This window comes from Chanodichthys erythropterus, chromosome 24 (assembly GCF_024489055.1).
Source record: "Chanodichthys erythropterus isolate Z2021 chromosome 24, ASM2448905v1, whole genome shotgun sequence".
Taxonomy (NCBI): Eukaryota; Metazoa; Chordata; class Actinopteri; order Cypriniformes; family Xenocyprididae; genus Chanodichthys; species Chanodichthys erythropterus.
The window spans coordinates 1,876,073-1,888,079 of record NC_090244.1 but is presented as its reverse complement, the minus strand read 5'-3'; the positions used below and the strand labels follow the sequence as shown (position 1 = coordinate 1,888,079).

General features: G+C 36.1%; 1 protein-coding gene across 2 annotated transcripts in view; it reads left to right on the top strand.

Annotated features, from left to right (window-relative positions):
* Positions 1-12,007, top strand: part of itga11b (integrin, alpha 11b) — a 39,589-nt gene that overhangs the window by 1,100 nt on the left and 26,482 nt on the right. For both annotated transcript variants that reach the window (XM_067379235.1, XM_067379234.1), the window contains exons 2-7: positions 4,034-4,145; positions 9,358-9,467; positions 9,550-9,641; positions 9,805-9,919; positions 10,004-10,131; positions 11,220-11,368. In XM_067379235.1, coding sequence (XP_067235336.1) covers positions 4,034-4,145; positions 9,358-9,467; positions 9,550-9,641; positions 9,805-9,919; positions 10,004-10,131; positions 11,220-11,368 — 706 coding nt within the window. The remainder of the gene's footprint in view (positions 1-4,033; positions 4,146-9,357; positions 9,468-9,549; positions 9,642-9,804; positions 9,920-10,003; positions 10,132-11,219; positions 11,369-12,007) is intronic.

Here is a 12,007-nt window from a genome sequence, read left to right as displayed (position 1 = left end):
AAGCTAAGTCTGAAAAGATTTACTGAACGATTTCTAATGAGAAGAATAAAACTGACCTCATTTGCCTGCATTCAAATAATAAAAAACTGTTATGAAACGTTTAGGAAACATAAAAGCATGGAATTTAGCGCTGCGTTTGCATGTGGCCTCCAGCAGAGGGCGCAGATTTATTAGCCTACACTGTTTACGTGCGTCTCTGAGGGGCAGTTAAATACGGTCATTTAAAAACAATAGACGTCTCAAAGTGGAAAAAGTACGTCTGAGGCGAGATATTTTTAAGGAATGCTTTGGAAAAAGGACCTAATTCATGGCTAACTCCCATTAAAAACAATTGGGGCAAACTTTAGAGTCAAAACACATGTGAAAGAAGGACCATAATTGTTGTCACTGTGATGCATTAAATTTGAATACTCACGGAGATGTTTACGCTCTTGGAGAGCGCTCTGATTGGCTGATGATGACACGGGAAGTGTCTCGGCCTGGAATTCTGGCGGGAGTTCTGATACACTGATAATTGCCAGTAATGAGGAGAAAATACCATCCGTCTGACAGATTTTAACCTACTTTTAGCTTAATCAAAACCTCAGATAGGCCTACGGGTTTCAAATATTCACTTTTGGGACACAGATGTCTTACTTGGTCTTGTTTTCCAGTACAAATATCTAAAAATTCTCAAATAAAGATACATTTACCTGAGATGTTAAATGACTTGTTAAAAGTCTTGTTTTCTGAAAAAGAAAAAAAAAAAATCTAAATTGAGTTTATTCTTTAAATATGAAAAAATATCTGCCATTGTGGTCAGAAAAATGACCTTAAAGGGAAAACAAGACTTTTTTTTTTCGTACTTTGCCGATAGATATTTGTTTTTGTTTTAAGCAAAAACTCACTTAATTGACCCTTCGCCAGGAGTTTGATTGACAGGTGATCTAACCAATCATAATGCCAACAAAGCAGTCAGGGGAGTTAGTAGATTAACGCAGGTGGACTTGAACTTGACAAAATGGTGTGTATTTACGTCTTTCCGCGACTGAAACAACATTCCTTCTGATGTTCATTCATGTTTATTTGATGCTATAAATGAACTAGGAAGAGATGATCGGTTCTCTGAAGTTGACTTGATCTGAGGCGCTACAGCGATCTGTCACGGCACATTAAAGAGCCACAAAATGGTATTTATTGTTTAAATTTCTTTAAAAATGACAAAATTTGAAATTTGAGACTTTGTTTCATATCAAAAGTAACCTGCTCTGTCTTGTCTGTTGACGCGTTGTGAATCTCCTCTTTGCTCCGTGATGTATTTTTCACTGCGTGAGAACATGATGTGTGGCGTGAGACCGGAATCATGGCTTGTCGGACGTAGCAACAGTAACTAAAGGAGGCGGGTCTTTGCGAACGGTCAATTTTGATCCATTTTTCAGTATACATGACCTAATTTCTTAAGTTATTTTGGTTCTCTTTTGCTATCTTGATTTAAGAATGTTCAGATATTTGTCCTGGAAGACAAAAATACTAAATATTTTGAAGTGTTGATGTCAAAATCATGTGTCCTGTTGAGGTGTGCTGTTTCTTTATTAAGTGATCCTACTTGTGATTTTCACCTGATGGACAGTAAAACAGGTGAAAAAACACTGAAAGAGGGACCTGAGCCATATCTAGAGACTTGGATGAGTCAGAAGAGCCACCTGTTCAATAACTCAAAATTAAGAGCACTTTCCCAGAATCCTTTTGTGAAGACTTTACCATCCTGGAATCTTACGCAGTCACTTGCCATGAGTGTAATGTCTGGTTAGGATCATTTCTGGCCCAAAGTGTTGGTCGTGGATTCATTTCTGATCTGAGCCAGAACCGGTCTGAAAGCACTGCGATAAATCCAATTCTGGCGACCCAACTGGAGATTTTTGTCTCAATCTGATTAAAATATATGCATTTTAGCCAATATATATATTTTTATGCAGTGCGCAATAAGGTTTCTCACTAGGATTTGGAACACATGGTCAATCACACATGAAAAATGAAATGTCACTAGATCCCCTCAAGAATGCAGAGCATCTGAGCACATAACATTCGTTATAGTCATTACTATTGTAAAGTGGCTGTAATTTTGCCACAGATCTTGGCTGATTTCACAATAACAAGTAGCGATTGGCTAACGCTTCGCCTCATATTCCAAGAGATGGTGTATTAAAGGAGTGTTTTGGGTTCAATAAAACCAGTGTTTTTACTAACTGAAATAAGTAAGTTAAAGTATTGAAATTACTAATATTTAACACAGACCCTAAAGCCCTGGGTATACTTCAGCTGTCCGCATTGCGTAATTTTCTGATGCTCAAGGACCTGCCCTTTTCATCTCCGACTCAAGTGCCCTTTTTGCAAGATTTTTTTTATATTTCAGTATATCACATGATTAAAATATCAACATAGAGCCAGTCTAACTTAGGCAATAGGCCTCAATTAAAGGATTAGTTCACTTTCAAAATTAAAATTTCCTGATAATTTACTCACCCTCATGTCTCCAAAATGTTCATGTCCTTCTTTCTTCAGTTGAAAAGAAATTAAGGAAATGAAGGTTTTTGATGAAAACATTCCAGGATTATTCTCCATATAGTGGACTTCAATGGGCACCAAACGGTTGAAGGTCAAAATTACAGTTTCAGTGCAGCTTCAAAGAGCTTTAAACGATCCCAGACGAGGAATAAGAGTCTTATCTAGAGAAACCATCATCAAAAAAAAAAAAGAAGATTGTATAGGTTTTAACCATAAAAGTTTCAGAGATTTTGTCTTTTATATCATATTATATAGTTAAGCAATATGACAAGGAAAGGTGCTGTTTTCCCGAATATCAGGGGGATTGCAAATATAATATTTTAATACAACTTGTAAACAATTTTGACTGTTTTTGCTCTATTTTACCAATAATAATAGTTCCAAACACCCAGTATCATTCATAAATAAATAAGTCGGTTTGAATGAATCATGAATGAATGATTCTTTGACTCTCGTATTAAGCCACCTACTAGCGGTTTTAGTTTCATATTATATAATTATATATATATATATATGACAAATATCACCAAATTTAATATCAAATATCACCACTGTGTTCACTTTTCATCCTGAACTTCTTTCTTTGTGGGACTTTTCATCCTGCTGAGAAGAATACAGAGGAAATGTGACTGACCCATTTTCTTTTTTCCCTGTCAGGGGAAATGTTTCCCCAGGAAATTAAACTTGAAAGGCAATGTGACATCACTTCTACAATACCATATTCGAGTGACCTACCCCGATAAAAATTTAAATGAAATCCGGAGGCACTTACTGTTGAGAGTCGCTGCCAATGTCCATCCAGAACCCGAGGGAAGTGAGAACAGACCATCACAGGACAAAAGAAAAATTCCCTTTGATTTGTGCTGTCGATGGCGTTTAGCTTGATTATTCCCTCCTGCTCTTATTGACTGTTTATCATCTTTGTGCACCATGTGAGATAAATTTTGCCTCTTTAAAAACAACAAAAGAGTAAGAGCGTTTCTTAGACATATTGTAACATTTAGACCTTTTATCAGTGACTCTTAATGTGAACGCAGTACTCATGCCAAAAATAATTAGCTAAGACAAGCATCATTACACTGCAAAAAGCAATTTTCTTCCTCAGAATTATCTTGTTTTCCAGTACAAATATCTAAACATTCTCAAATCAAGATTCTTTATGGAAAAAGCAAAATTAATTTAAAAAAGGTGAGTTTGTACATGAAACAAGGAAAAAATAAATAGATCTGCCAATGGGGTCAGGAAAATAAACTTGATTCAAAGTGAAAACAACTATTTTTCTTACCCAGTTGGTAGATGTTTGCTCTTTTTTAAGCATAAAGTCTAACAATAAGTTTTTAACTTCAGCATTTTAAGCATCCCGAATCATTTGCGCTCAAGTCATGAACGATTCCTCAAGTCACTTCTAATAATCTTGGGAATGGTCTACAAACGGTAAAGTATTAACATGAATTGAATCCAGTTGAAAAGCTGTTTGTGTTTATTTCAGGGCCGCGGACTTGCTTTAATATTGACACAAGACATGCAAGAATCATCAAGGGTTCGAAAGAAGCTCAGTTCGGATATACGGTTCAGCAACATGAGGCCGATGGGCGGAAATGGTAAGACTGCATCTTCAGGAACTGATTTGAAAAGATTTCTTTTGTCAGCCAATCCATATAGAGCAAAGAGAAAACCAGTTCTGTATGGAGTCCTTGAATTTTTATTCCCAGTCTCAGTTTCATATTGGCCTGAGAAAACATTTTCATGAAGCATTGGGAACAGCATAATCAAATTAAAAACTACTAATTTAAAAATGTACTGTAAGTTTATTGCAAAATAGGCATATATATTCAAATACTTAAGCACTTAGAGAGCATAGGGAGACTGACTTGATTACGTCATTCTCAGTGCTTCATGGGAGTGGGTGGAGCTAATAGTTTTGACTCTCTGATTGGTGGAATTTTCTGTATAGCATTATGGGTAATGTAGTTTTTCACCACTGTTAAACATGGTTATTTAGTTGAAATAATCCAATGACATTCAACAAAAGAAAATACCTTTGATTAACAACCTCATAGCTCACAGTATGTCTGACATTGAGTTATTGTTAAAAATCAATTTTCCTATGGAGGAAATGAATGGAGTTTTTACTTCCAGAACCCAACTGTTGCACTCTATTGCTGTCTATAAGAAACAATCAAGATATTATTGGGAAATGCAGAACTTCAGCAATCATTTTCTCTTTAGGAATACTTCCATCCATCATTTTTTTCCGTGAAATAGTGTTGCGAAATGCGATCACACATCAACGTTCTGCTGTCTGCTGGCAAACATGCAGTCTCAGAATCGACCTTGAAACTCTCCCAGCAGAAAGATGAATCGCTCTCACTGAAGTAAATCAAACTGTGGTTCTCCTGATGCCACGTAATTCAGCTGCAGATTTCTGCAAGGATCAGATTCATGGGAAATTATAGAAGCAATAAACAAAACCTTTCAGAATGAAAAACAATGACACAAGTTTTATGCATCTAGTAGCAAGTGAGTCATTGCAGATCGTCTTAATACTGTAGTATTTCTAAGACTAAGTATTAAAATTCTTAGAGAGTCAAGTATGTTTACAGATGCAGTAATGCAGTGGTGGTAAGTAATGCAATACTTATTAGAGAGTAATTAGTACAGAAATCTGTTTACACAGCTGAAGATGTAATTATGTGAAAAGTAATTCATTACTTTTTAGAGTAACTAACCCAACACTGCTTAGGTTTTTACATTACTTTAAAGGGTTAGTTCACCCAAAAATGAAAATAATGTCATCAATTACTCACCCTCATATCGTTCTACACCCGTAAGACCTTCATTCATCTTCAGAACACAAATTAAGATATTTTTGTTGAAATCCAAAGAACTTGTCAAAATAATTAGCCATTTTTTAACTTTTTAAGTCAACTTGATTTTTTTAAAGTCAATTTAATATAATTTACTTTAATTTGAAATGACTTTGATTAATGACCAATTTGATTATACTTAAACATTTATGTCAGCAACTGAACGTAAGATTTAAAGTTGAAATAAGTGGAATTCTTTTACAGTGTAGTCAAATAAATTGGTGTTTTTATAGTATTTAAAACAAACAAAAAGAAAATTTGTAATTGGTCAGAGAATCAATAGTCTCACCCCAAACTCACATCATTGGTTGAGTCAGAAGTTGACAAATAAATGTTTTGAAAGAGACAGGGGCTGCGTCCGAAATAAATAAATAAGTAAAAATGTATATATACACACACAAACACATTTAACATTCTCTCAACATGAGGACAGGAGAGCTGTCAGTCCATAAATGGGAAAACAGTAATGTGCGTTACTTATTTGATAAAGTAACTCGGATATTTTGTTGTAGATTTACTAGTATGTAGTTACTTTATAGCTACTTGAAAAAAGCCATCTGATTTCATAACTCAAGTTACAACACTGTCATACCCGGATGACCTACTACTTCTGGCAAGATTCTGAAGTGTGCATACGATTGACACAGGAGAGGATTTATGAATGGCAGTGAAGTGATGCAACTGACGCTGGTAGGTCACATGATAATGACAACATGGTGAATTTAGTACATCTGGATTGCATTCATACTATTTAGAACATGCTTTTTTAGCTGTCGTGATGTAATTACTACTCAAACTATACAATTACCTTTTCAAACTAAGTACCTACTCAAGAGAGTATATGCAATTTCGGATGCAGCCAGGAAGTCAAACTAAGAATGACTCACTAACAGGGATTCTGAACATTGTGTTTAATATACAAAAAATACAGCAGGTTTAGGTAGACCATGATCATAAATATATTTTATATAGCATACATTTTGCATGCAAAATTGCAGCCTGCTGATCCTTCCAGAATGCTACTTGCGTCATGAGCAAATAATGGCATTTACTGTAACCCAGCCGACTGTGTTAAAGCGAATCAATTAGTCCTAAACCATTACACGGTCACAGTTTACAGCCTTTAAAACACAGGGTATTGTTTTAGACTCGTAAAAGCCCAGACACAAAAAAATACACACCATAAACCAAACTCCCACTGCACTAAATCCTCCAAATCCGGACGTCAACTTCCTGTTTTTTAATCCTGAGGTTTGTCATCACTGATGAATAACTCGTGGTCCCCCAGCATTGAGAAATCTGGGGGCCTTTGATGTGCACAGGTAAATAAGTGGAAAGTATTTGCACTTGTCTCGACCTGTCTACGAGCGTTCGCGCGCCACTCGTGAGCTTTGGAAAGTATGTGTTTTGTGGCTTGTAATTCCCAAACCCCCTCCTGTGCATCAAGACAAACCGTGTGGCGCGCTTTACCTTCTGGAATGTGATTTACTGTGCAGGAACCAAGAGGAATGTTGCTTTTTAATTTTTGTAGAATGTCACTTAAATGAAGTCAAAGGACTGTTTTGTTTTATGCACTAATGGATATAAAATATTTCATGCATCTAAAATTTTTTGTAGAACTATTCAATGCAGTTCTTGTCAAAGTTTGAGTGCATCCTGTTGTTTACATGTTTGTTTGGTTTTTTAAATTCAACAAAATATTAACTTTTAATAAATGCTCCTGGTTTTATTGTGAATGATTTATCAGTGCACATTTGTCTTCATAATATTTCATGAAAAATAAAAGATTATTCTAACAGTTGACAGGAATTTCACAATGTAAATTTAATGTTAACATAATACAATTTTGGCAATAATATCAAATAGGTATTAAAGTTAAAAAGAAGCATTACCACTATACTGTAAAAAATGATGTTCTTCCTCAATATTTTTGTCGTTTTCCAGTACAAATATCTTTCAGTAAATGCGTGAACTTGAAATGCAATGCAAGTTGCATTGGATAAAATGCATAAATCTAAATGCAAACAGGGCAAACTTGTGAATGGTGCATTCTATAATAAGTCTCATTTGCATGTTTGTGCTGGAAAAAAGAGAATGACTTACTTTACGGTAACCTTGTACAGTAGATACCACGTTTCAGTCACAACTGTTTAGTGAATTGTTGTAAAATTGTAGTTTATCAGTCAACATTGACTGGGGTTGAACCTAGAGCTTTCCAGTTACCAGTCTCAATGTTTAACCACTATAGGTTTTATATACTGCATGTATGCTTTATATATCTTGAAATGATGGTTTATTTCACGAAAATGTAAATTGAATGTTAATTTAGTGCTATGAAATTTAATCAGAGTGAATAGAAGCCTTTGCACTGATTCACCACCATATTACAATCATATAGTTTGCTGCTAACCCAAAACATCATTATAGGATGTAATATCAGACTCCATCATGGCAAAATCCAAACAAACTGCCAACCAAGATACACATTCCATTTCCAAACAGAATACATATAGCTCATTCAAACGGTACGGATTCACAGAGTAATTAGTTTGACATGCAATGACAAAATATACAGCTATGGAAAAAATTAAGAGACCACTCCAAGTTCAGAAATCAATGTTAAGTGGTCTCTTAATTATTTCCATAGCTGTATAATGGCAAATCTATTTATTTAAGTGCATGCTTGAATACTTGTTTAGGGTAAGATGAACCATCATCTTTTCAGATGTTGAGCTCCAATTTATTGTGAAAACCCTGACATGTTGTATTAGCATTGGATGTACTGGAAAAAAAGACTGGGTTTAACCAGACGTTCTTCAAATAACTTTGCCTCAGGATAGACTAAACCTTCACTACGGGTGCCAAAGAGTAACAGTACATTCCAATAATGACTGATGTTCAGAGAGTGGTGCATTGTGGGAATGGACAGTGCTGCACATCCTGAAAACAATTGCAATCTATCATGTGCCTTAAAGCAAAAACAACCCCTATGGTTCTTTATAGCATAATACTGAAAGATTACCATATTTATTCAACATGGTAATACAGCAAAATAATTTCCCTTCTGAAAAGATTAGATTAAACCACTCTTCGTTTGCTGGTATTCATAGATTTAGTTGGTTTCTGAACCTATTGAAGTTGGTTTTCAGCTGCCAAAAACCTCTATAAAATCAAACTAGATCATCCAGATTAGTGAAAGGTGGCCAGTCATAACCAACACAGACTGGTCTATCTCAACACAGACTTGGCATTATTGACAATATGACAAGACTGCAGATTGATTGACAGCAGTGTTTTTTGTGATCCAAAACACACAGCCGCACTGCAGGTCACAGTGGCAGTAGAGGAATGTAAACACTGACATGGATGGATTTCACAGGCCAAACTCTGGGATGCGGTTTGTCATCGTAGTTCTAAACGTCTTGATCTCAACGTGAACAGAATTACTGAGTTTTGCTGTTGGTTTCTGGTATTGGCTCGGTCTCAAACGTACCTCAGAAGCTGGAAAAATCTGCTTAGCGATTCCCTACTGCTGGGCTCGTAGCGTTTTCTTCCTATCAGGGAGTGAATGACTGACTGGAACTCTGGAACACTGCTGGAATGTTGAACTTGTGATCCTATTTGCGTTTCTCATAAAATGGCTGTTTGGACTGATCTGCTACCATTACTTTTCCTGGAGATAATCTTGAGTGCTGCTTTCCTGTGCAAAACTTACCTCCATAATGCTAGAGCTTTGCTAAAGTACAATTGTATTTTTGGTGTTTCCTACAACGTTTCCAGGTATATTTGGATGGGTTTCAAGGTGGTTGCTTACTGGCCTAAGTCAAAAGACTTGGGTGCCAAGTTTTTACAGATAAACATATTTACAGAATATATCAAACACTTAAACATGATCAAATAAAGCATGTTGTATAAGTATTTAAGAAAGTATATTCTTGTATTTCAGGCTCCTAGTAGGAGCTCCCTTTGAGAGGAGTGGCGAACATCAGACAGGTGACGTCTACAGATGTCCACTAGATCGCAAACCTGCCAAAAACTGCACACGATTGCATTTAGGTATTATATCTCCCATTTGACACCTTAATATTAAGGCGTATTGTACCAACATTTTGTAATATTTTTCTTTTGGACTTTCAAGGAAAGATATCCCTAAACAATGTGTCTGAACGCAAAGAGAAAATGAGGTTGGGAATGAGTCTCACCTCTAACCCCAAGGATAACAGCTTTGTGGTAATAATTATGTTCACTTTAATGCAATAACTATTTTACTTTCTCAAAGATCTAAGAACTATTCATCAGTGCATGTTATTCCTAAGAAATGTCATATTATTTCATCAAAATGCTGAATGCACAAATGGTTTGTGAACACGGTTTCATGCTGGCTGTGTTTTAGGCATGTGGGCCGCTGTGGTCGTACGAGTGTGGAAGTTCCTACTACAGCACGGGAATCTGTTCAAGAGTCAATAGCAGCTTCAACTTCACCTACAGCATCGCTCCGGCCTTTCAAAGTAATGTCAAACTCTTTATTGATGAAGCTTCCTTTGGAATCTGCTTTCATCACATGCATTCTGACAGCATCAGTTTCTCCACAGGATGCGAGACCTACATGGACATAGTGATTGTGTTAGATGGATCCAACTCCATCTACCCCTGGTATGAGGTTCAAGATTTCCTGATAAACGTGCTACAGAAGTTTTACATCGGTCCAGGACAGATCCAGGTGCGTCTGAATTATGACCTGGAAAATCAGTTTGGACTGTTTTGACTTTGCTTTGGGTTGTACAAAAACAGCACTTACCACTGTACTCATGAGGCTCAGGAACTTCAGCCAAACTTGTGCAAACAAATCTGATAATTCAAGAAAATATACATAATTTTATTAAATGGTAATTATGATGCATTATGGAAATATCTAGATATATTTTTAATATTATAAAGCTAAATTTCTGTTTCATGCATTCGTTTTTAAAGGCTGGACAACATTACAAAACTTTTCAAATCTGAACAAATTTTAAAACACTAGGCATCGGATCCCACACTACCTTTCATGTCATTCTGAACGCAACAAACAGATGCAAAAATGTGGACCTTGTTGCTAGATGACAAATGTAAACAATATGGCTGCACTGAAATTGCATACTTCCCTACTATATAGTAGGTGAAAAACAGTATGTGACAAAAGTAGTATGCATAACACTCCTAAAAAAATAAGCAAAAATACCCGGATGACCTACTACTTCCGGCGAGATTCTGAAGTGTGCATTCAAAGGACACTTTACTATCCCATGAGGCACCAGGATTTGTGAATGGCAGTGAAGCGACGCAACTGATGCTGGTAGGTCACATGATAATGACAACATGGCGAATGTAGTATGCTCATGCTATATAGAACATACTTTTTTTTGGTCGTGAAGTAATTACTTATTCAAAAGAAGTACCTACTCAAGGGAGATTGCGAGAGATTGGGACAAAGCATCAGTAATCGGACACACTACTCTTTTGGCATACTGTTTTTCACATACTATATAGTGGGGAAGTATTTGATTTCTGCTACAGCCTATGTGTTCTAAAATCGGCTCAAACATGTCTGATCTCTGACGAATTAATGGAATCATATTTTAAAGCTAAAAGAAAACATATTCTGTGCTAATGATACACTATGCAATTCAACTCAAATCTGCAGACTAACACAGAACTGGGCCAAAATCATGCAGCGTATTCCAGTTAAACAACAGAATTTGATGACATGTAAAAGCAAGTATATTGTAAATTATGCCATCTCACCTGGTGTTGTGTCCTGTTGTCCAGGTAGGTGTGGTGCAGTACGGTGAACGAGTAGTGAACGAGTTTCGGCTGGATGATTTCCGTACAGTTGAGGAGGTTGTAGCGGCAGCTAAGAATATCAACCAGCGAGGCGGAGAGGAGACGCGCACGGCTCTAGGGATTAATGCGGCTCGGTAAACTGGCATATTTGTGTTTGTCTGTCTGCCATTCATAAACGTATGTGCATCGTTATTTACAATGGAAATAAGGCAAAACAAAATGAGTCAAGGTGATTTGCAACTGCATAAAATCACAATAAATCAGAGCATTATTTTGGATCAGCTAATATAAATAATATTAAACTGGCAAATTTATTTAGAATTTAAATCCCTTCTTACCGTCATTTGACATTACTTCCAAGAAGTCGGCAAGTCCTGATTCCAATGAACCTAAAACAAACTTTAACATTACATGTCAAGTTTATGTAATAATACCTTTGTTTTTGCTTTTTGTCATCTGTTTTCATAGCGATTTTGTTGTTTTTATACTGTTTTTGCCATAAACACAATATGCTCTCATTCTGTCATGGCAACATCATGTGGTCAACGTGATGTCTGAACTCTTTGTGCTTCATGTTACTCTTTGGCTTAACTCAGTGTTTTCATGTTAAAAGAACATGTTTCAATCAAGTAGCTCAATGAAATATAGAAAACACGATTTCTATTTCGCATCTGCTTTTCATGGGGCTGGATAGGGACAGTAAATGTTGAAATAAAGTGTTATTTTATGCATTTTTAGTAAGATGCGAAAATGGGGAGATTAGTTAATGTTCT